This window comes from Pagrus pagrus (genome assembly GCF_965226575.1).
Source record: "Pagrus pagrus genome assembly, chromosome: 13".
In the NCBI taxonomy this organism is placed as follows: domain Eukaryota; kingdom Metazoa; phylum Chordata; class Actinopteri; order Spariformes; family Sparidae; genus Pagrus; species Pagrus pagrus.
The window spans coordinates 4,692,911-4,719,318 of NC_140197.1; the positions used below are offsets into that span (position 1 = coordinate 4,692,911).

The 26,408-nt window shown below is 41.5% G+C and overlaps 1 protein-coding gene across 1 annotated transcript; it reads right to left on the bottom strand.

Annotated features, from left to right (window-relative positions):
• Positions 1 to 4,659: 4,659 nt before the first annotated feature.
• On the bottom strand, positions 4,660 to 25,774 carry nfe2l1a (nfe2 like bZIP transcription factor 1a). The gene is made up of 9 exons (XM_084371401.1): positions 25,668 to 25,774; positions 21,806 to 22,283; positions 21,294 to 21,485; positions 14,049 to 14,249; positions 9,288 to 9,356; positions 8,739 to 8,885; positions 8,478 to 8,649; positions 7,347 to 8,012; positions 4,660 to 7,224 (listed from the first exon to the last, which is right to left on the bottom strand). Exons 2-9 carry the CDS (start codon positions 22,085 to 22,087, stop codon positions 6,242 to 6,244), a joined length of 2,712 nt encoding a protein of 903 aa, XP_084227527.1. The 5' UTR covers positions 22,088 to 22,283; positions 25,668 to 25,774; the 3' UTR covers positions 4,660 to 6,241.
• Between the last annotated feature and the right edge of the window lie 634 nt (positions 25,775 to 26,408).

The window sequence follows — 26,408 nt, forward strand, 5'->3', positions numbered from 1 at the left end:
GGACCCAAAGTTTTTCCAGAGGAACATGGCATTGTAACAAGAGGATTGTTAGTGTTACTCACTTCACCTGTCAGTTGAATCATCATAATTTGTGCAGTAAAATTGAAATGGGTCTCACTTTCACTGCACTCACATTATGCAGTTCACATGACCAGTTTTGAATTTTTTTAATTGACCAACCTGAATGGAGAGGAATAACAGCAGTTCTCAACTGTGACACAAATCATCTTTGGCTCCTAGATACGCTGCTCAAAATTACTTATGGATATTGGAATGTTTTAGTGTTTCAATTGATTGTTTATTCTGTGAGTAATGCAACACATTTCATTTTACTTTTATCACATATCCAGTATCCACCTCTGGACACACCCCACACTTGATAATTAGCACAAAATAAAAAACAATTATTCCCACCACGTACATCGATGGCGGCCTGACATCTTTGGCTCATACTTAGACATCAAAAATAGTTTTGTGGTACAGTGCTTCATTCTGCAACAACAGCAACTCGGACTTCCTGGACATAATGTGGTGGGTCACGGGCATAGACACAACGCTACAACTGGTCCCAGAGATGCTCTATGGGGTACGGGTCGGGTGACGTGAGGGACACCAACCTGCTGGAGTTACGTGGTGACCACAAGAGCACGATGTGGGGGTGCCTTGTCATCCATGAACATGAAGTTCGCCCAGCCAACATGTTGCCTGGCCCACTGCAGAGGTGCTCGACGGTGCCTGGCACACACAGCGGTCGTCTGGACTTCAATCCATAGTGGGTGAAGCCAGTTCTGGATGGTCTGATCAGTCACATTGGTTCCTCGAACAGCCCTCACACGTCTCTGGTGTTGTGTTGCAGTGGCATCCCAGTGGTATAAGGCGTAGGTCTTTAGATACTGGTCATCCGACCCATCTGTGACCATGAGGCCTTCCAAGCACTGAACTGGTACTTAATTTGTAGAGAGACCAGTCTGCTAAAGACACTCAGACACTTGCTCAGTCAGCTTATGTTGGTTAACCAAGACTATTTCAAATGGCCACAATGGACACTCACTCATTATCCAGTGCCTTTTGTAGCCCCCAATCAAACATTTTTGATCAGTAACAGCTTCCTCTATTTGTGAGTTGTGAATTTGACCTCTCATTCGAGTTATAGCCCCACAAATGAGCTTAAGCTGTTTCACAAATAAACAAAACCGTTTTTGTAACTCAAATACACATGACTCTCCATGAGCAACAAATATACTGTTAGACAAAACATATGCGCCTGTACCCTAATATCTGTAACTCATTTTGAGTAAATTTTGTTTGAGTTCCACATATGTTCTAAATTTTGGCTTTGACAATATTTTTGAACCATTAAAAGCTTACATTGCAAGACATTTAATGTAGAAATCCACCGCAAAAATTAAGCTCTACAGCCTATGAACAACCTACGTGACCTACGTAATCACCTTATTTGTTCTGCCTTATGCCATGTTGACCATAATATACAATCACTTCACATTTCATTGTATTGATCCTGGTACCCAACCCATGCCACCCAGAATTGCTAGAATGGGAGCAACTGTAAGCCTAACCACCCTGCAGCAATGTTTAGTGCGAGGGAGGCTGACTAATCCTAGAGCTCCCCCAACAGTCTACATGAGACCCAATTCTAACCTCATAAATCATGAATTTATCAGGAGAAAAACTCAACATGTTGTAAGTCTTAGTCAAACTAATTTTCTGTGTGCTTCTACCTTTGTTTCTGGAATGCACCATTTGTGTTGTGCTCTGATTAAAACACCACAAACTAGAATGGCACTCAGTAGTGCATACCTCTGCCTAGGCCCAACAGTCTCCTTAAATTAGGTCAAGCCTAATACAAAATCAAAATCGATAGCCCTGTATCTCTTTAAAGAGTCATAATATGCTAATTTCCAGGTTCATACTTTTATTTGGGGGTCCTAGTATAATAAGTTTACATACTTGCATTTTCAAAAAACACATTTTTCTCTGTGGTGCATTGCTGCAACCTCCCTTTTCACACTGTCTTGAACGAAAGTTTTAGCTACAGAGTGAGACATCTCGCCTCTGTTCAATCTTTGGTGAGAGTCGCACATGTGCATTACTTTATGGGCAGGATGTAGCCAATCAGAGACAGAATAGGGCGGGTCATGCCGAGCAAGGTAGTGTGATCAAAAATAACGCTGCTACAGCAGTAGCAACTGTATGTCTGCTATATTTTATAACATATATATTTATATATATGTTTTATAATATATATAAATATGTTTATTTATATAACGGCTGTTACATAGTGACAAGTTACAGAAGTAAAGGCTCGATTCCAAACCAGGCAGAGCAGGAGCAGTGTTTTCTGTGGGAGAGAGTAACTCCCTTTGGTGTGGACTTTGGGCTTTTTCACTTTGCAGACCTTTTACATGCACAACAATGCTTCATCACACAATAAAGGAAAAACACAAAAAGCATAATATGACCTCTTTAAATTTGAAACCACCTGTAACTGTTTAACCATTATTTAAGCTCACCAGACCAGGGATCTGCATCAAATCATACTCACTCATCGATACCAGCCTCCTAAATATGACTGTTAATGTTAAAGAAATTGAGAAAACATCCTGGATCCGTCCCTTTTGTCTGGCTCGGCACCAAAAGTTAATGGGGTCTAATCACAAGCTATTAGGCCAATACAATATCTGAATTACTATACCCCTTCTGCTCATCAACAAGATACTATCGTTCTACTGTGAGCCTGTTGTGTAGTTTGTAAGCTGTATTATGAAGGCTGAAGAAGGGTCATTTTTCGATGACTTTGGAACAGGGTAACTTGTACCATGATGGACCTCTAAAAGATGTGGATATTTTAAAGCTTCATTTGTAATACTTTTTCTTTTCAATTTTTATTTGTCTACAGCCCTTTTAACTTCTTCTTCAGAGATGTTGTGATTCAGAAATGTCTATGTGTATTCATAACCATATCCGATCAAACTTTGTAATCACAAATGTTAATGAAAAGGCATCAAAATCACATTGAACGCAGATTTTTTCCCATTTGCTAAGCCCCACTACTTTTTTGTTGTCAGTGTCAGTATTAGCTAGTGTGATTTCCATAGGACATTTCTTTAATTTTTTAGAACACAATGTATTTTTTTATTTTTTGAGTTGTGGGGGTTGTTGCTTTGTACTCACTCTAGCTTTAATGCTGAACTGCCTTTTGGGGAGCCATATACTCCCAGCAAAAACAGTGATTTTGCTTTATTTCCCCTGAAGTTGCCCTGTAGAAATTTTTGATTTTCTGTCTCTTCACATTGAATTATTTATTTTACATCATAGGGATTACCTGTAGCTGATCATTAAAACATGGCCACAACAACTGGGATCGAGCTTATGTCTTTATTTTGACTGTAAAGGACTGTTAGTACTGAATTCAAACAGTGATTGAATGTAACTATATTTACAGATTACATGCTGTATCATTTTAGCAGCATTGGAATGAAAAAAAAATTATTCCACTAGTCAGAAAAAATGCTAAATATCTGATCAGATAATCACTCAACCCATAGTATACCGTATATACATACATTTAATGTATGTACATTTCCTTATACTTGTGCTTAATTTATTGCCACTTAATATGTACTTAACTTGTACTTAATTACATTTGATATCAGGTACTTTAAGACTGGAACTCAAGTACTATTGGTTTAGGCAACTTTTATTAAAGTAATAATTTTAACACTTGACTCAAGTAAGACTTTTGGGTACATTTTCTAACACTGAATACAACTGAACAACAGCAGGGGTATGTCCGATATTAAAGACACCAAAGAAATCCCCCCCCCCCCCCTTTTTTTTTTTTTACATTTTTATTTTCTGATTGTTTTATTACAGAAGACAAAGTCCCAAGTCCTTGAAAACCAGCAATCACGTTGGGAATTCACACAATGTACAACACTTAATAACAAACAAGAGCTTGTTCCATCAGTGGTAATGAGCGGCATGCAGGTTATAACTTGGTGAAAACTTCAATTTGGTCTTTTTAAATTTGAAAACAGACTTTGGTGACCATTTCATTCCACTGCATTGCTTTGCTATACAGGAATATGAAAGGGACACGTTTGTATATAGTTGTATAGTTGTATTTGTTGTAGTTGTATATAGTTTGTAATTTGATTTTAAAATGAGCTACACTGTGAAAAGCTGAACATCCCATAGTTTCTTGTCAAAAAAGAACCTAACAATTAGAGTCAACAAAAAAAAAAATGTTTGGGACCAGACTACACATATAGAAAAAAGTACCTGCTAGCATTTTCTTCTGGCCGTGCTCATTCCTGAGAAATTCTACATTTACAAATAACACACATATTGTTTATTAATAGCCATATTAATTTTTCAAAAATAATTACTTTTGAAAAGAAGTCTTCCTCAAATACAATCTATAATGTTATAGATTTAATTTGTAAATATGCCATTCTTAGCATGAAGAGGTCAAATTGCTGTCATGTTTAATTCTTTGTAGTAATAGCTGAGTAAGAAAGAACTCCACTGAAATTCTGGTTACTATGTGCACAACCACCAGATGGTGACATGCTAACTTAAAGCAATTCACAAATCAGCCTTGAGTTTGGAGAAATTAAGGCATCAGAGTTACCCGTCTTGAACGATCAAAACTTTAATTGCCAATATGTATCAATTCATAATACATCCATATATTTTGTGCATTTGACAAACATTTTGACCTAATGTTCTGAAAACATTAAAAGTTTAACAACTTAGCACAGTTGTAATCAAGATCTGCCAAGATTGATAACAGGTTCCAATCCCGGTATGAGGTCATGTGTGGGGCTTCTTGTTTGAAACTGACAACAAGATTCCCAGTTTGACAAATAGGTGTGTCAAAAATACATAAAAACTCAAACACCTATCTGTTAAAGGCCAATAGCAATCATGCTTTTAGTTACAAGAAAAAAATAATAATACAGGCAGCTTCAGACTGTGTCGCAGACAGTGAAGCTAAACATGGGGACATTCTGCTCTCTATTCCTCCCATACTTGAGGCTAATACATGGAGAGAGGAGGATTTTCTGAAGTCAGTAATATGGCAGCCATACCACTTTTCTGCAATGAGTGACTGTTTGCAGCTCCATGCACTCTATCCACCACATTCTTCATGTTCCTATATCCATCTCTTTCAGTTTTCACCTCGGAATCACATGGATGGCCCCGATGCTGGTGACACATCATCCCACCTTGTTTTCAAACACCGTATATCCACCTTGAAGCATAAGCCTGGTATTATTTTATCTTTCAGTTGCCTTATTCTTTAATAGCTTATATAGACAAAAAAACGTTTAGCTTTTAGTGAATTGTCAGTCATACCTTCTATGTCAGTGAAGTGGTAGCAGTAGCACTCCTAAAGTTAAATTTCCAGGAAAACCTGCCAGACTCGAAGTCTGTTTTAGTTCAGTTCAGCAAAGACACCAAGATCATAAATTCCCTCTCTAGTTAGAATTTCAAAGGGTTCTGCAGAAGATGATACCTAATATCTTGGCATTTTGGTGCATAACATGATTCAGTTTGGCAGCGGGGTGCTCTCTGGTTGCTGCATCATCTGGGAGCTGAACATAGCCTGATGCCCATGACCCCAAGTCTTTAGCCTGCTGAAGTGTATTTGAGATGCTGCACCTCTATCAGGTCAAAGAGGCAAAAACCCAACTTCCCTTTCTGAGTACCAGCAACCCTTTGTTCGTCTCAGAGTCATTGTAATGTCTTTGACTATTTAGCTATAATAGCTGATTGCCAGGATCCAGCCAACTAACAGTCTGTTTGCTTGTTTATCTCAATATGTTCAAGTCTCAATATGATGGAGCTGACGTGAGAGAAAACAGGACTGTGCATAGACATTGAACCAGCATTTCCGAGGTCATCTATCTTCTGTTGTTTTAATTCCACTATAGTAGCCTCAGTTTACCTCAGAGTTGTTTGAGTGTAACAAGAGGTAGGAATCAAATCCTTTTCCAGTGTAGAAAATGTTTGTCATCATCTTGGTACTCCACTCTCCTCAGGGTATGGGTGAGGAATTAGTGGTACATTTTAGCACCTTCCATTAACACCAGACAAAGAATTCCTGTGCTCCTTCACCCACCAGCACATTAGTGTTTTCCGTTTTTTGGGTGGTTTTGATCACACGCCTGTTAAGGATCTCACTCTTCTCTTTTCTAATGGTTTGTCCACCTCCTCACTTCTTCTTGTCCCTCTGTTTCTTGTTGGTTTTTGTCAGTGGACCCTGTTGGCGTGAAGCCACCGTGACACTTCCATTGGGCTCAAAATCAAGAAGGTATTCCATCGCATCTAGTGGCCTTCCCTCCTCGTCCCTCAGCCTGGAAAAGACTTCTTGGTACAACATGCCCATTTGGCTCTTCATTTCCTGCAGCTTCCTCAGGGCTTCCTGTTTCTCTCGGAGCAACCGTGAACGGTAGCGCCTCAAACCTGACACATCGTCACTCAGACTCACCAGCACGTCCATTTTCCTCTTCCTGCAGTTCTGGGCAGCTATCTTGTTTTTACCACGGCGCCGTATGTCTCTAACAAGGGTAAGCTGATCCTCACTGAGTTGGCAGTTGGCCAGCAGGTCATTAAACTCTTCCACTGGCAGATTAACAATCAGCTCATTGGAGAACGGGACTTTCAAGGCTCGTGCATGCCGTTCATCACGGTTCTGCATTTTGGTCTCGGAGAGGGAGTGTCTGGACGAGGAGCGGTGGTAAGGCTTTACATTGTCATGTCGTGGGGAGGATTTGGTTTGTTTTGTGGGCATCTTGCCCAGGAATTGAGAGGAGGGGGATGACAAGGGCTGGTTGTATGTGTGATCATGGCCAATGTGCTCCAGCCAAGGAAAGCCATTAAACAGCTTGTCATCCCTATAGTCAGGAAGGAAGGGTTTCTTAACATCTTCAGGGTGCCCTCCTCCTACTGCACCCATCTCCTCCTCTTCTAGCCGCTCCTGCTTTATGGTCACCTCCACTTCCATATCTGAATCAACTAACCCATACTCAGCATCTTCGTCCTCATCTTCAGAGAAGGGACTTCCCTCAGCTGAAAAACAGGATGAAGAGGAGGAGGAAGAGGAATAGGAGGAGGCCTCAGAAGCACTTGGAGAAGCAGGGCTGTAGCTGAAGTCCACAGAGAGACCAGAGTCTGAGTCTGCCTCATTCCTGCCATCTAGGAGGAAAAAACAGGATTTGTTTGACAGTTTTATAGCAAGCATTTGATTTTGCTTTAGTATACTAAACTAACTAACTAGTATAAGAAAGGTACATAGTTGAAACATTTGTCAAAATTACCTTGACCCCAATTTTCTATGATCACTGTACTAGAGCCTGAGTGGTGATCATCTCTGCCAGTTTCCAGTTGGGCTACATCACGGTCAAGGTAGCCCTCTTCTTCCAGCCTGGCTGCCATCTCAGGACTGAATCCTTCCTCTAGAGCCAGGTCCAACAATCTGATCTCATCCAAGATGGCAGCATCCTCTAAGAGATCACTAAGTGGGCTCGGGAGACCATCTTCATCTTCAACATCCTCCTCGTCAACCAGAAAGACACTAGACGGAGATGTCAGATGGTCTTGGGTCATACCATTCCCCTCCAGAGGTGGGGTTAAACTGGAAGGTGTCAAGTCACGTGAATGAAAGTTGACATCAAAACTAGGGAGGTTTTCAGGAAAGGGAACGTACTGTGTACCCGGACTGCTTGCCATGGTTTCCACATGATCTTGTGTTAGCAGATTTAGGTTGAAGGTACTCAAATTATCTTCTGCATTAAGTCCTAGGCTGAAGTCTTCTGAAGGATCTTCTGCAAGCAGATCTGGAGGACTGTGCAAGTGATTCACATTATAGTTTTTCAAAGTGTCCCTTGTGTCAAAGGCTGAACGGTGGTCATCCAACTCTGCGCTGGGAGTGAGTGTAAACTGGGCTGGCTCTAGCTCTGACTGGCTTGAAGCCCCCAACAAACCTGGAGACAAAGAATGAGAATTTTTGCAAAATGTTAAGAATTGTGGGACAACAGCGCCTTTGGTACAACCATTCAGGGAAAAAGAAAAACACAGATTGCTGTGGTCTTATATCCCTTTTTTTATTTTTAAAGAGTGTCTGGGAAGTGATTAACTCCTACATCAGAACAACAACTAATTTTTCATTAAATCATCAAAGGGAACGTGTGGCCCTTTCGCTAAAAGGTCATATTTAACTTTACAAAGCTTTCAACCGCATCTTGCGGTTGCTCTCCATAACAACTGAGCAACTCAATCCACTGAGTAAAGCCACTAAATGTGGTTTTAAGGCTCAGCAACAAGTGACTGGGCCTTGTGTTGAGATTTTAATTGGACAAGATGCTGTCTCCAAGGAAAACAATCAACCTTCAGGTTCTTTAAGTGTTGATCAGTTCTTACAATAAATGTCAGCTTCAGAATTTAATTACCGTTATGCAGGGGGGCCTCCAGCAGAAGGGCCTCCGGATGAGCATCTGTTGCATCGTTGTCATGGTTGTTGCAGTTTTGCCGTGGGGCTTCAGACCTGGCACCCTGAAGGGTCCCAGTTGCTCTTGAATTCCGTGTGTGGTCAAATGAAGTCATCATGTTGACATCTGTGCTCTGGAGAGGAAGGATGAAAATCTATCTCAATTTATTGTGTCTTGGCTCACACATCTCATGATTTCCTTTAATTCTATCCTCCAAGTCACCTCAGGCTCCATGATAGCCAACAGGTCCTGCCAGTGCAGCTCCATGTCCAAGGAGGGGTTTCCGGTGGGGATGATGGGGGGCAGCATGGTCTCTCTGTCTGGGGAGTGACACCCTATGACTCCATCTCTACCACCAACATCATGCAACTGAGGGACAAGAAAGCAGGAAGAATGCTGAGTTCTGCTCAGCAACAGAATGGACTGAAGAGCAATGAAGAATTTTTTTTGTGCATTAACGCAGAACAGGGACATTATAGTGTGAATGTATGACATAGACCAGACATTACCAAAACTAAAAATGAACAGACAAACAAAACTACAACAAAACAAGTACTAATAGTAGTACAAAATAACTGGAGCAAGTGTGTGTGTATGTATGTATGTGAGTACATTAGCATGTACGTGCATGTACAGTAAAAGAAATGAACGAATGCAGGGAAGATTAACCGATGACATTAGTGAGTAAATAAAGGGGAAAAAAATACAGAGAATGAAAACCAAAACAAAAATACAAAAAAAAACAAAAAAAACAGGGGGAGGAGGCTGTACCTGTTCTCCTTCTGTGAAGGGAAAGCTTTCCTCCAACAGCCTCAGACACTCCTGGAAGGAGGAAGGAGTCTGCAGATAGAGTGAGAGAGAAAGAGGAAGACAGAGGGAGAGAGGTTTAGACAAGTGAAACACATCTTGTTGAGCTTCCCAGCAATATCCATGTGTTTTTTTTTTCTGAGGGCCCTGTCACTCCAGGCCATCAGTCAAAATCAGGGCCATCAGTGAGTGTCTGAGGCTCTAGCTGTTGTGGTGTGTTCCACACCGTTGGCACTAGTCGGCCCTTGCAGCGGCTTTTCAGTCGTTTGAGCATGTAGAATAATCTGTGAGATAAATTAATCTGATTGGCTGTACAGCTAAGTGAATCAGTGCTCAAGAAGAGAAACAGGAAAAGAAAGGAAAAGCTGTTGAGCCTGTCACTGTAGTGTCCATGATTGCAACTTTTTATCAGACATATGCTCTATAAGAGGTGGCCCTATTAGCAAGAGTGGTTTCCAAAAACACTGCTTCATCATGACAGTTTGAATATTGACAGTCATGAGTGTTCCGGTTTCTCTTTTTGAATAATGAATTCAGATGACCGCCACCTGGTGGTGTGGAGAGTTATCTCCTTTCAAGCCGGTGCAGAACGTACAAGCTAGCTGTTTGTCAGCTGTAGTCAGGTGCAGCGTCATGGTCAAGACACAGGTGACATGATACGACACAACAGTCAAGCTTTGTTGCCACTAGTTCTGTGATGTCGGTTTGGTTGTCTGGATCCTTAGCCATGCTGGTAGTACAGCTCTGGGGATGGTCATGTTGGTCAATCCATCACTTTGGTCCAGAGTCGAATATCTTAATTACGATCATATGGATTGCCATGATATTTTGGGCAAACATTTACATTAAACAGATGATGAATCCTACTGACCTTGGTAATTCCCTGGCCTTTCCTTTAGCACAACAAAAAGGTTGACATTTTTACTTTAAAGCTATAGTTGGTAATCCTGTTCAGAAACACTTTTTGTTATACTGGGTGAAATGGTCCTTCCATCCTGAGAGTAGTCAATACATAATGTGTTCAGAAAAAGGAATGAAAAAAATCAGACCTCTGTGGCAGCTGCAGGCCTGTAAAAACTCTGACCAGTCCCTGCCTCTCGGTCTGAGTGGAAAGAACCAATCAGATGCCTTCATGTCTTGTCCTGCCCACGCCCCCCTCGGTCCCTCCCTCCTCCCTGCGTGCACTCATAACGTGTCACTGTTGCTGGAAATATTCAGCAAACTCCATACCGAGTTAGCAGGAGAGAACAATAGCAGAGAAAATGCAGCCAAAAGTAGCACTTCCAGCGTTACTTGTAACGGCTATACGGGCTAAGAAAAGAAAGCCAGAAATGCTGCAACGAAGAAGGCTTTGGATAAAACCAGAGGGAAAACCAGAGTCAACTCGGTTCAGCTTTTGAACGGTGGAGACAACTGAGAGAGCTGAAGGGCCTAAGAAGTGATGCGGAGGTTGCTGTCTTTCTGTTGGACAGGTAATTATTTGTTTTTGCTAATACTCGGCTCTTCTCTGCCCTGCTGACTCCTACTCTCAGATGCGCGTTCAAGTTTGTGGGGGCGTGTCTTTGGACGGAGCACTGACGGGAGGGGGAGGAGGGGGTGGAGCTTAGAGGAGGTGCCACTTTCAAATCTTGCTAGCTCTCCAACATTACCAACTATACCTTTAATTTTGGTGGTCTCTTTTGCTTCAGCATAGTAAGGTCAAAATTTGTTTGTCTAACACTTTGGTTTATGCCAAATGCAATGCATGGCTGTGACCAGACTGAGTTCAGACAGAGTTCAGACAGAAGGAGAGAAGTGTCAAATATCATGTCAAATTAATTTCAGCACTTTGGACGTATTCACAATGTATCTGCCAGAGCACGAATGATTAATATATCATATATATATCAATATATATATATATATATATATATACATATATATCAATCATCACCATGCGTGTGAGACTTCCCAAATACACACATAGTCTTCATTCGTAGAAATGAACCTTGCTCTGTCTTCAAAGAAATGTCTGTCTAGTGTTTCCATCTTCCCTGGATCCTGTCACAAATCAGACACTTCTCACCTCTTATCCGCAGAGCTTTGTGGGAAAGGTGCATTCTGGGAAGCATAATTCCTTGGGCTTCTCTTAAGATCTGCCATAAATACAAAGGACAGCACCACAACATACGTGACCCATATTGGACCATTTTAAATGCGACTATGAAGTCTGACTGTCCACACTTTCAGCTTTATTTTATCCTTCATTGGTCATACACACATACAGACACACACACATATCTGTGCATGTTACTGTACGTGTACCCTTGGTGTAACAGGCACCTGAGGTGCAGCTGCTAATGTGTGTCACTCATGCTTTTCTTTTCTGCTGAGTTGGCAGCTGTCCAGCATTTGAAGATGAAGCGTGGAGATCTGATTGCAAGCATGACAGACGCTCTGATCACCTCAGCTAACACTCGGTTTATATGTCAGGCAAGTTCTGCTGATAGAGGATTTATAAGGCTGATAACAGTACTGAGGAATTTGGGCTAAAGCTGCAATCAGTCACTATTTACTGCTTGGATGAATCCAGATATAGAGACTATGTTCACTCACATCTTCCTGTTGCTATTTTCAGCGGGAGTCCCATCATCAATTCCACAATCTAGACTTAAATATGGCTGAACTGAACCATGAGCAAACTTTTTCATACAAAAAACTGGTGAAAATTCTGTTATACTCATAGAGGTCCCACATTCTGTCTCAGAGACTTCTAAAGCAAAGTTCTTGTCAAATCAGAGAGTGTCTGAAATCCCCTTTCCAATGTCGGAATTGGTCAGGACTGTGTTCCAACTGTTGTAACTTTACAAAACACAATCCAACACTGACACCAAAATGAATGCCACATAGCCAGGTGAGCGGAGACGTGACAGTAGGTACAGTTTCAAGATCTCTGTCAGTCTCTCCTTTTTAATTCTTCACACAGCTTCTCTGTCACGTGTGTGCAACACCACCAATGCCTCAATGGATAACTCCCTAAAAGCGTGTGCTTATCTCGGTTTATATGATTAACCGTGTTGACATTCCAAAAGATGAAGAGTTCTTGGAGAGAGATTGAGGGAGAGGTGAGATGTAGCCAGGATGAGGCTGTGATGGCTGTTAGATGAGGGCAGATGAGACTTCAGTCAACCTGGTCCATTCAAGCACAGACCTACTGTGAAACTTGTACTGATAAAAATGTGTCAATCCTTCCAACAGTTAAGCATTTTGGGAATTGCTGAACTATTCCAGTACCTTCCTGGACTATCAGCTGGTTGGTTGGCAACTGGCCCCTGCCAAGAAATCATGTGCATAATCCCTAAAATAAACGGCAAACCGTCCTTTCTTGCTTAATTTTTGTAAAGATTAAGCAAATGCGTTAATTTGTGAGCTTCAGAAGTTGTGATTTTTTTTACCGTTAAATAAGGCCAGCTCTGTTTTCAGTCTGTATGCTAAGCTAACAGGCAGCTAGCTCCATCTTTATATCTACCACACACACATGTACATTTTCCAAAATGGCAAAGAGGAATTTTGTGGAATTTTGTTGATTTAAAGTTCACCAAACTACTACAAGGCTACTGTATATCCACACTGGTCATACCCATTACAAAGTGCATCAAATTAAAAGGCAAGCATCCAGTATTTTTGTAATATTTGAACCAGAGCAATGAATTTCAGCTTTGTCCCTCCAGGCGGAGGTTTATAGTCCCAAGGTGCTGAACAAAGCGGTATAAAAATAGCTTTGTTCAAGCAGCTGTCACTCAGATGAATAGATGAATTAGCTGTAGCAACATTTTCACAAATACAATGAAGATGAAACCAAGATGAAAGATGATGGAGGATGGGTCTCAGCCCAGAGTAGAATAAACTTTTGGTGAATACATTTTTTCTTACTTTCTTGAACATTGCATGACAGGACGTTTTTCAACATTTTGGTTAATTTCTCAGCAAATAATTTAAAAAAAAAGAATAATGATGTATGCACTCCACTGAGTTCAGTTAGATATTGAATTGTTTTCTTTTTTTAACATTTATTTATTCATAACGCTCTCTTTTTCAGGAAGGCCCTGATCACATTCACAGCTAGAAGCTGACCAGTACAACCACAGTCTGAACTGTTGGCCACTGAGCAGCTCCACTTAAGTGGTTAAGTGCACCTCAGTGGTGGTGATGAGGGTGGAGCAAGCGCCACCTTTCACTTTCCCCTTTCACTTTTATCCTGCCGGCTCGCTTCTGTAACCTTTAGGCCACCACTGCCCCATTTTACCTTATCTATTCTCGTGCCTATTCTTTTTAGTGTTTTTTTGAAATATTTATTCTCTCTTATGTCCTGATAGTAGAGCCGTGAGCACTTTATCATGTTTTATTAGTTTGTCTCTTCTCAATGTTGTTGTGAAACGTGTGTTGAGATGGATGCCTTGTCTTCTACTACAAACTAAATCTACCTACAGGTACAAATAAAGTAACCTGAACCAGACAGCGTTCACCCAACAAACCAACATCACTCATGTTGTTAAAGTGACTCAAACCCTCCTAGAACTTTGTTTTCCTTAAAGGAGAAAACATTTATTATTATCATCACAGTGAAATGATGATAAATCTTAGTCCAGGTCTGGGGTTAATTTATTGTTCTACAACACAGGGTTGCACCATGAAATGTAAGTTGTAGTCCCTTTATAATGTTGTATTATTCTTACTATGTCTTACCTGGTCTTCTTCATTCTGGGTTAGCTCTCTGTTGGTAGCACAACCATAGGTAACTCCTGGTCCTCCTCCTCCTTCTGCTCTGCTGTAATGCCTGCACATCTGGGCCAGATCTTCCTCCTCCTCCTCCTCCTCCTCCTCCTCCTCTTCTTCCCTTCTCTCATCCAGAGCATCATTGGGATGAAGTACATGATACATTTCTTCCTGGTTGCAAAGACAAAATTAAAGTCTGTCAGTGAAGCCATTACGCCACAGGGCCTCTGAAAACTCTCCAAAGTACTTTTACAGTGGCTTATCATTCATTCTGTTCAGCTTCATGATATTTTAAATACGCATTCATTTAAAATCAAAACAAAACTCACATCTTATTAACAGTAACTTACACGACTTGAGAGTGCTATCAATTTTCTCATCTAGTTCTCATCAAGGAAGCCAATATGCAAATGTTCCATATTGTTAAATTAGTACATTACTCTGAACCCAGCAGATATTCAATACTGACTCCACTGGATTTTAAACCCAGAACCTTTTGCATGTAAAGCAGATGTAATAACCACGACTCCAGGAAACCTCTCCTATTGTTATTAATGGTGCTTCTTTCAATAAAGCAAAGAAAATAAAAAATGTGTTTAACGAGTACTGATGATTGCTAGTAGTAATCATTCAGGCATAATATACGATAATATAAAGAACAATTATTTGTTTGTATAAAGCAGCCACAGCTCCCATCAGGCTTTGACACTGATTAGCACTGGTTACGCTTGGTCGACTCAGCGTCTGTGATCACATTTTAGTGGGTGGCATTTTTCTATAAACCCCCTGATCTTTACAGAGATGAGAAAATGCGGCTTTTCATATGGATATGTTAAATGTATTTTTTGGACATGTATTTGTATTATACTATTAATAGAAACAAAGGCCCAGACACACCATTTTACTACACGATTGAAAGCAACAAATAGTATAAAAGTAGCGTGTCACCATGCTAACCAACGGCAGGGTAAAATGCTGTTGTGCTGTCCTCTATACTACCAGCCTGTATGTATAGAACATAAAGGCTCATGTTTTACCCAGAGACAGACAGTCAGGCTCAGAATAACTGTAACCTTCTCCTGACCTGGCTGGGGGCTTACAGACAAACCCAGAGACCCTCAACAGCTGGCCAGCAAGAACACGCATGTGGCTTTGAACATAGATGGGTCAAGCCTGTGCACACAAGCCTCGCTACAGTACATCATTGCAAACGAGTTCCCAGGTTTTTAATCACCATCATAAAAAAAAATCATTGCAACATTTTAGCATTATCTGCAACACTCAACTGAGGGCTCAGGATTGATGATCGCTCATGAAGTCCTCAGACACCACCCAACATGCTCGTGCATGTTCATGAGGCAGTCTTTGTCAATGCCAGCTGATACACCTTTTCAACTAAATAGTTCCAGGAACTACAGGTGGATGATGGGTTGGATGTGGGGCTTTTGCAATGCCATATAAACAACAGCAACCAACACCCCAGCCTTTGGATGAGAGGTGTGGCAGCAGGCATGCAGCAAAAGACAGAGCTGCCCACCTGCAACACCATGATTTAAAGGGTGTGTTGGATGTTAATGCCCTGTGACTGTAGTGAGAGACTTGAGTTGACCACATGAACTAATGTGTAGGTTTCACTTCATTAAACTCTTGGGCAGGGTATTCAACATGTTATAAAAAGCCTACAGTGGTTTCACATAGCATAATGTTACCCAACATACATCATCAAAGGATTACCCTGAGTTGGGCTCTGCAGACAGCAGGTTGAAGGTATTGGTTGCACTACGTTTTGAATGTTCTGTATGTGAGGCAGATGTGATAACCTCTACATTATGGATTTATACACGTTGCCAGTAATAATACTGCTGTTGTTTTTATTGTTTTGTAAATCCAAGCACAGGTCAGCAGGGAGTGATGATAGAAGCAGAGATCAAATACACATTTTCTATTGCACATTTTTAAAAATATGAAAAGATGATCCATCCAGAGATGTGTTTTTCAACTTTCACACCATAGCTACTACTATTGCATGGCCAGTATATGAGCCAAAGTAAACTGAAAGAAAACACCATTTTATTGGCGGTAAATGTGTCAAATTTTAAAAATGCAGTTTGTTTGTCCTGTGATTTAGGCAATGTGTTTATTTGCATAATGAGCGGGGAAGTGAAATCTGATCACAACTGGTCCCTCAAGGTGTATGTTAATGCCAGGTGTGAAGCTGTCCACTTGTGATCGGGTCAATCAAGTCTGATGGTAACACCTGGTCTGAACAGCGTGTATTGATCATTAAATGGTTTTAACCCTCTGGACCGAACTTTTCCAACCGCTATCTGGTGTGAAGTGATGTCTGCTATGGAGCTGATAGTGAGGAATCAGTCTGTCTGGGATAATTTCATGAACATATTACCAGACATAATTTACATAATAAATCAACATGTTCATTACACACTGTACATTTCCACTTTCACGGTATGTCCTTTAATCTGGTGTCATTTGGCACAAGTAGGATCTTTCCCGCAACACTGCTGAATAAGAAGCACTCAATGTATTTGTGTACATTTGTTTACATGCATGCCTCTGGTTCAGTGTGTGTGCGTGTGTGTGTGTGTGTGTGTGTGTGTGTGTGTGTGTGTGTGTGTGTGTGTGTGTGTGTGTGCGTGTGTGTGTGTGTGCGTGTTGGTGCAGTAAACAGGGGGATTGCAAAACTGAAGGACGTAAATGTGTGTCAGGACGCAACAGGCCAGTGATCAGGTTTCAAAACAAGCCAGTTGGTCACAAGGCCAGGAGGAAGCTAGTAATGTGTTTTGTGTGTTAGTGTGTGTGTGTCTGCAATTTGATACACGAAGAGAATTCAAAAACACTGTCCAGATTGACGAAGAGATGGTGAGAAGCCCATCGTGTATATTATGATCTCTATGTGCTATATCAAGGTTGTAATGTCCTCTCTGTGTGTGTGTGTGTGTGGCAGGCAGGCAGGCAGAGAGGCAGGTATATAGGCATCCAGCGATCCAGCGATCTTAGTGGGTGAAGTGGGATTTTTTACCGGTCGAAAAAGGGGTATGAGCTTTAACTGTAACTCTTAAGTTATAGTTTCTCATTTCCTGTCCTCACTCTTCTCTCCATAAATAAAGATTTCCTGCCTTCAAAACATTTGTCTACTCATTTTACTTTGTCTGAGTTGTTTTTCAAAATCATTATTCTGATACAAATTAAATGTTCCCTAAGTTAATAAGATCACTTCTTTGATAATATTTCCACAAACGCTGAAGTGAAATGGAGTGATGTGTGTGGTGTCTGAAACCCTGAAACCCTAATACACTGCTGCACCTCTGTATGAGTGATTGTGCATGTATTCCTTACATTGTGGGAACATAAGTGTGTTTACACAGTCACATAGTGGGGACCACAAGTCGCCACAATGTAAAGCATTACATTTTAAGGTGAAGACTTGATTTAAGGTTAGGGTAACGTTAGCTTTCGGTTATGGTTAGAGTGTGTGTGTGTGTGTGTGTGTGTGTGTGTGTGCGCGCACATGTCCAGACTGGTCATGGAGGCCAATATGCAGGCTATTTATATATTGTACAGTCTGTGTCTTGTCTGAATGTGTGTTCTGGAGTCTTTGGGAGTTTTGTTTTGTCACACTGCAGTTTGTATGATCAGTCAGAGTGATTGATTACATTGATAGATTATTTGGTTGTTTGTAATGTTGATTAATCATGTGATGTCACTGTTGATAAAAGATCCAAAAATATGGAACTGACACCAGTGTATCTTCAGCTCCACAGAGACATTTACATGTATCTTCTGAGAATCATCATTCCTGCCTAACCCTTCAATGGCAAACTGCTACAGTCTGTAGACCAATTTTATCCTTCACTCTGAGAACTTGAAGCCTCTTGGCCCAAAGTAAGTTAGTTTTAGACACCCGTTGTGATTGATGTGCTTTACAAATGACTGTAAGTCTAAACATGTCTGTATCTGAAGTGAAAGATATCACAGACATGTACTGTATGTGTTTCAGTCTGTCTTATGGGCCAAAGCTTGACCGGGCATGTCTGAGGTGTTGCCATTAATAAATGGCTTCATGCAGGCAAGAACATGAAGCGAGTGGTGCCACCCAGATCAGATGATCAGTGGATGTCCCTTACCTATGCTATCTGACTTAAATAAATAGTTTAATATTTTAGAAAATACACTTATTCGCTTTTATTTTACAAGAGTGAGATGAGCTGACTGATACCATCTAATGTCTGTGTTGCATTCGAAGCTGGAGACAGCCAAGCTTAACAATAACAGGGTGAAACAAGCTCCAAGTCCCTCTGAAGCTTGATTTATGCTTCTGCGTCGCGGCGACGGCGTAGCTACGTCGTCGACGCAGACCCCTACGCAGACCCTGCGCCGTAGCCTGAAGCTTGATTTATGCTTCTGCGTCGCGGCGACGGCGTAGCTACGTCGTCGACGCAGACCCCTACGCAGACCCTGCGCCGTAGCCTGACGTGCGCCTCCAAAAAATCCTGACTACGCGTCACGTCGACGCGTCGAGACGCGAACGGCAAGGACTGGGATTGGTCCGCTCAGACCGTCATTCCGGCAGTTGCTTTTCCGGTCAACAGTATAACAACACCGCCAGTTACTTCTGCTGCTTGCATGCTTGTCTCCTATTGCTTGTGAACTCCATGCTTTGTGAGATCCCAGCAGGGCAGGAGGAGTATTGGTGTTGTGTACCATGTAGCTTGTAGCCCCACACTGTGACCAGAATGCTACACAGCATATCCGCTCTGACCGCAACTGCAGTGCAAGAGAGCAAGAACCCCCCGAAACCAATCCCCCCCCCCCGGCTTGGCGGTGAATTGAACGCGTTCCCTCGACGCAGAACTTCGAATGCTCAATGACGGCGTAGGGTCGACGACGTAGCTCCGCCGTCGCCGCGACGCAGAAGCATAAACTAGGCTTAAAGCTCACCAATTAGCATGTTCCTTCTTTAAAATTGTAGACAAACAGATATGAAACTAGAGGTGAACTCTGTAGAGCACATACCTCCATCAAGGCCCAGCAGTCCCCTTTAATTGAATCAAGCCTAACGTAATATCAAACTAGATAGCCCTGTATCAATCTAAATTTTAAACTACCCATGCCAACAAACATCATATGTGTAGTAGTGTAAAGTTTTTCCGAAATAAGGTCCCATGAGGGAAGCCGGAAGGGGCGGGACTTCAGCTCTCTATAGTGATTATTAGCATTTTTCTTCTTTGTTTCTCATTAAATCAATCATCACACAGTACTGTACAACTGTATCTGTGGACAGGTTAATTTGATGTTTGTAGGTGCAAATTAGTGTGGGATGCATTGTTATCAACTGGTATGTTAACAATCGCTAACAATGTCTAACCTGGCTAGAACTGGTTTCACGACTTGTTGTACGGGAGCACGGTCTACTCAGCTCTGACTTAGACCAACACTAAGAGACACTGAACCTGCAGGCTGTTCAATCAAAACATGGAGCTGAAAGATGCTAAAACGCTGCACAGAGTGATGAGCTGGATGATAATTATCTGTGACTTCACAACAGAATGATTGGCCACTTTGACATTACACAGAGTCATTTGACCCTTTATTACTGCTCCACCGTGGTCTGCTGGTATAGAAAGTGTTCTCACTGTTTGAATGTGCTTAGATATTACATCCACTCTACTGTTCAGCTGTGGAATACTTAATGCCATACTCTCCTGTTAACATTAATCAGGTTACTGATGAAAGGTTACTTATGTCTCCAAGGCTACTGTGTTTGTGTAGATTTAAAAGGCGTATTCTCTCCAGCTGGTGGTTTCTACTGTATTTCAACTGTACCAATTGTACTGCTTCATTTTCCTTATGAGGTCATCCATGGTGAGGTGGTGTTTCCTGATGACTCATCTGACTCTGACTCATCATCTCACATGACACTCAGTTTTAGTGACAGTCGAAAACAGAAAACAGCACTCTTGTCCACTTCAATAATGTATAATGTATATAATTTATGTATAAATAAGTAGCCTAGTTGAATCTTCTGTTCCTTCATAAATCTTTCTAGGGCTACTGCTGTGGTGTTTTGGGGAGGTCTGAATTTTACAGACTGCTATTCAGCTCTGGATACAAACAATTTTGTTCTAGAAGAAACTAATGTACGTTTTAGTATCAGTATCAGTTGAGGGAGAAATAACACTTCTATAATTTATAATAAATGTATGTGTATGCAGAAATGGTTATGTTATGTTATAGGGTCCGGAATTCTTTCAGAGTTAATTTCAGGTTCAAGGACGGATATAAATATGTGTGTGCGTGTGTGTGTGTGCATGTGTGTGTGAGTGTGTATTAACTCATGTGTAACTTCAGAAACATAAATAACCTGACAGGCATGTCCACTTTACAAAGTGATTGGCCAGGAGTCCACATGTGAGAAATTATTAGGATTTGAACTGAAAGTTGTACAAATGAGTGCAGCACAATAAATGCCCCGTAGGATAGATTGTCCAAAAAGGTGCACCATTACCCCCCCATTTCAATAAGCATCACCGTTCTCTATGATGGCAGGCTTTTTGCCCCGCCTTTGAGCCTGAACATTCATAACAGTTATAAACACTTCTGCCTTCAGACATGGTCAGACAACATGAAGTACAAACTAGTTTGTTTCAAGCCTACCCAGGCCTTGAGGCCTACTGGCTAGAAACACTTTCATTAACTCAAAAACAACACCTGTAGGACTGTACATAGATGAGGGTTTTTGCTGTAGGTCTCACAGGGTTATAGTATGGACAAAGGTCAACAGAGATTGCTGATCTGAACGAAACATAACAATATCAACCCTTGAACCTGAACTCTGAAGAGATCTCTGACCTACTAATTTAATTACACAACTATTTCCGCATACGAATATATTTTTTCTCATGGAAGCCAAAACTATATTGGAATTGCTGCCATTGGCTGCTGGATCTGGTGTGTGACACTTGGCAGGTGGACTTCAGTTTTGTTTCCCAAAAAATGCAACATACACCAAAGTTTCACTATAAAAATGAAAGGTTCCCATCCGGGAGATATGGCAGGAAGTATCAGATAGTTTCAATCTTGGCTAAAAGGTGAAGGTTCTTCATCAAGGTCCCCTCTTCTGATGCTACTCAAGAACAAGCTGAAACACTACACTCCTACATGTTCTTAATTGCAGTGCGAATTAAACATGCGTACCTCTTTGTCCTCCTCCTCCTCGTCTTCCTGCATGGTACCAAATACAGCTCTGGATTCCACAGACGGGGTAATTCGGTCTCTCTCTACCCCATCAGTTCCTCTCACCAATGTGGAGGTCTGGTCTGGAAATCCCACGGGGAGAGCATCGGGCTCACGCTGGACCAGCCATGCCTCCAGCTCTGCATGAGGAACCTATGGAAAGAAGTATGAGACATTTCAACATTTAACACATTGTTCCTCATGATCTTCAGGAGTTTCTACTTAGTGGCATTCCTATCAAATGCTTATAACATTTGTTTGAGTCAAAGATGTGGTGTAAGACAATTTGAAATTTGGAACCTATAACAACTTTAAGCAAAAGTTTTAGAGTTCTTAAAGAACATCCAGTAATAGATTAATAAGTGGAGGCCCCAAGAAAAGTAGTGTCTAATCTTAATAAATTATAACTCCATTCCCTCTGACCATATAGACAGATATGGGATATGGAGATGGAGATGGACATGATTTCCTACCTGTAGTCTGTCCAGAGAGTGGACCCAGCCCAGCAGCCTCCGTGTGGTGAAGAACCCATCCAGGTCCACGTTCTTGGGATGCACGTCATGACCGTCCTCCAGGCGGTTGCGGAGGTTGTGGAACTGCGTCTGGGTCAGTGCCGAGGTGGGACCCAGGATCATGTCATGCCAGGAGGGAGGCAGGTAGGGTTCCAGTCCCACATCAACCCTCACTCCACACAGGCTGAGCAGGATGGCCATCTGGATAAGGCCCTCTGTGAAGTATTTCTTTAGGTACAGCATGGTCTTTGATACGTCAGACGACGTGCAAAGGGTCCAGGCTCAGCTCAGTCACTACCCCAATGAGTGTCTCTTCTGTTGAAGTGTCCTTGGGAAAAGTGAAAAGTCCCTAGAAGATCAAGACAAGGCACTGTGCCCAGTTGCTCTGTTAGTCTTCTTTCTTCTGGGCTGATTGTGGAAACTTCACAGACGTTTCTTCCTGTGAATTAAGAGAACAGGTTACTTCAGAGCAGAAGACTGACTACACATGCCAAATATTATATTTCCTTATTGGAAAATAAAATTTGTGATTTAAGTATAGGGCTATTATTTTCATTACAATCTGACAACTGTTTGCTCAATTAATCCATTAAATTTCTCTATTAAAATTAAGAAATAAAACACAATTTGTTTCACTTTAGTTTTATTAAAACTATATAATTAATCATATAGGCACAATTATGCAAATATAAAAATATGTATCTTTTAAAGGTTGAATTCATGCTCCAAACAAGTAGGCAGCATTATCACCAGAGTAACCACTAACTGCTGCTAACTGTAGCTGCCTTTGGCTAGTTAGCTCGCTAGCTGTGCAGCTGACTGTGGGCACAGGGCGAGTGTCAGTGTTGTTCACTATAGAGTGGCGAAGTCCCGCCCCTTCCGGTGGACCACCATGGGAGCTTTGGGATCATAAAATATACATGGGATTGGGACAGAAAGTAATTATTTTCTGGTCCCAGTCGTTATATGCCTTGGATTACACAAATGTTGTTTGTGGGTTTAAATGAGATTTGTTCATGTCAAGAGTTTAACAGTTTATTGTGCAATTGTTCAGTTAAAGGCTGTAGAGAAAAAACAATGAGAAAGACTACATGTCGCGTATGTGACATCACGTCATCACCCTTTCCCTCCGCTTCTCATCAGATCTGATCCAAGATGCCGGTCTGTTTTGTCCCTGAATGTTCCCATTCGAGCAGGAACGGCTGTTCCTTCTTTCGTTTCCTGTCTGATACAAAGACTAGGAATCGCTGGGCGGTGAAGTGGAGCAGAGAGATCGCCTGTCACCACCTGCACCTGGAACTCTGGACACAGCTCCAGAGTTCCAGGTGCGGGTGGTGACGTATATCATTCAGGTCGAGAGCAGCAAAGAGCTGTAGTTCACAAAACGGCCTCACACAAAACCTAACATTATCAAACTTCTTCGCGCTAAATTGTAGTCATCTTTGCATTGAAAATTATCTTTAAAAACCACAAACAACATATGTGAAATTCACGGCACAATTCAAACGGGACCAGAAAATATTTTTTATCTCTCCATTGAATCTCATTCATAATAATTTGCGTCTGAGGTCCCATGTACCGGAAACGGAAGGGCGGGACTTCGCCACTCTATTGAGCTGTCACTTCTTGACGTACAAAGTGGCTGGGGACGAATGCTAAAGTCAGTGGACATCTCTGCAACACAATACTTGGATGTTTTTGCCATGATGTCAAAACTGATATTGCTTCACATTTTGTTGATGAATTTATTTAATTTTTTAATGTTTCAAACTCTAATTCTTACATATTGCTCCTTTAAGTATTGACACATATATCAAATGAATGGTAGTCAAAACACCAAAAACAACATGAAAGGGTTATTTTTAAATTGCCCTTTGTTACACTTGGCCCCGGTCCCCCCCACTTCTACAGCACAATACTTTACTTTTGACAGCACTACACTATTGATAACAATAACGACACTACAATTATCAACACTAATCTTCCATTGTCAGTGCGGCCTGACCTGCTGAGAGGCAGCAGTTGAGAGGTTTGACAGTTTGTATGAGGCGATAAGGAACACAGACACACAGGCAGGGCAGAGCCTGCCTGAATTACCACTCCCAGAAACTTCGACCTACTTCTAGAAAGGGTTTGGTAACCACCTGCCTGCCACGCACTGCCTCACTGCCACCACATGATGTAACTGCCAGAGTTTGCCTGGAAAACCCCTCTCCCTGTCTCCTGACTCCTAGAAGACACTGGGTTTACCTTTTATGCAATGGTAACCTGTTTACAGAGGCTGCAGTGAAACAGCTGACTAAAACTTTTCAGCACCACCTCAAGACCCAGGGCTATATATAACACAGTATACTTAGATTTCTATAGTTCAGTGTATCATTGAATACATGATGTAGTCAAGTATAATCTTGTACTGTGCGGTCTAGAGGACATTTTAGGCTTAGTATTGGCTCATGGTAACACTGTCTGGTGTAACATTAACAAGTGTTATACTGTAGGATTCCTTTTATAGCCCAACCGATATTTGGGGCTGATGCCAATACTGATATTAAGGAGTAAAAAACATATGGTATCAATCTATCGCCAATATTGTTTTATATACAGTACATGTACATAAGCATATATTTTTTGCAATTATCCCTAAAAAGTGGCTGTCAAGCACTTGTGACAAAGACATGTATGTAACAGAGGCAGGATCATTTACACTTTTACAATAACCTCTGTTGTCCACGATAGTATCTGTGCACTGTAACTGTAAACTTCACTGGGAAGTGAAATATCTCTCCCTGCGTTATGCTGAGTATAAATACATTTTCAAATCAGCACATTTTGGACAACATACACACCGACGCTAATATATCTGTGATCTGTGAAATATCAAGTCAATATATCGCTCCGGCTCTAATGCCTTTAGCAACAAAGCACCTATGACAAGAAATCTAGCCAAATGGCTTGTTCAACTTCAAGAGGGGCGGTGTGTGATAATTTTAGTTTAAAAGGTTTAAATATTAACAAAAATGTTCATGTGATGGTGAAGAAATAGCAGCTTTGACATTAAGCTGTCTATGTACTGTGTTGCAGTGTGTCTTAAGTATTAAAGTATCACAGGTAAAAGTACTCCTAATGCACAAAAATGCCCCCTGTGTGTTATTACTGATGCATCCATGTGTAAGAAGCATTTTATTGTTGTAGTTGGTGGAGGTGAAGTAAATGTGAACTATATTACATACTGCGAGTAGTGTAATCTATAAGATCATCATATGTTTTATATCTAAAGTCTTAGTTTGTAAGGTAACTGGTCACTAAAGCTGTCTATCTCATTTGGGTGTTTGATTGCAGTAGGCTACTTTTACAGTAGAGTAGGCTACATTTGAAATGTAATCAGTTACATTCCACCATGCCTCGCACTTCCGTTAGATTTCCTAATGTAAATACTAATGTAAGTGTCTGGTCTGACTGACGCTCTGTCGTTACTGCCTGTCTCCTGTTGTTTCTCTCTCTGCATGTGATCGTCTATCTGGAGATCAGCCGGAGCAACAGGTTGCACAATGTTTTCATCACTCTGACACTGAGCTCACGGATCACACTGTCAGGACCGACAGTATCACGCCACGTTCTGAAAATCCTTCCAACACACACTTCCGCTGACAGTCACTGACAACTCGCGGGAGAACAACATTATAGCAACATAATAGGAACATTACAGGAACATAACAGGAACATTACAGGAACATAACAGGAACGTCAGAGTGATTCAATGAGATCACTTCTGATTTGACGGTTGTTTTTAAGAATAATGTAATATGAGAGAAGCGTGTCTTACCAGATTGTACCAGACAGCTCAGCAGTGTGTCACAGTGTCTCCGTCTCTGTCTCACAGTGTCTCAGTCTCTGTCTCACTGTCACACTCTGTCCCGGCTTTACTTTCTATTCTGACAGCGCTGTTTGAGGGTGGGACCTTTATAAAGAGACACCACGTGATGACGTATGAAAACTCCTCCCTGGGAACACCCACTCGATATGTGTGTGTGTGTGTGTGTGTGTGTGTGTGTGTGTGTGTGTGTGTGTGCGCGCGCGCGCGCGCGTGAGTGACTCCTTTATTGAACTACAACATGATGTTTGACGTGGTGGAAGTGTTGCTGACATAAAGTACCAGTACCACAGATACTCCATTACAAGTAAAATCCATGCGTTCAAAATACGACTTAAAGGAACAGTTCACCCAAAAAGTAAAATCCAGTCATTATCTCCCCCATGCTGAGGGAAAGTCAGGTGAAGTTTCGTAGTCCACAAAACATTTCTGGAGCTTCACAGCGTTGCATCATTCTCCTACACAACTGAAGCAGCTGGGAACGTAAAAAACAACCCCCCCCAAAAAAAAATGACTCTATACAGCTTGTCCAACATCATCCAAGCCCTGAGATCCCAGACGGGTTTGAAAAAATGTTACTTACACTCTTCTGTAAGCTACTGTGACCTTCAGCTCCAACCTGTGATGCTCTGCTCACTCTTCTAGAAGCGACGCTGGAGGGAAACTACAGCGTCAAACTTAGAAGTGTGGCCC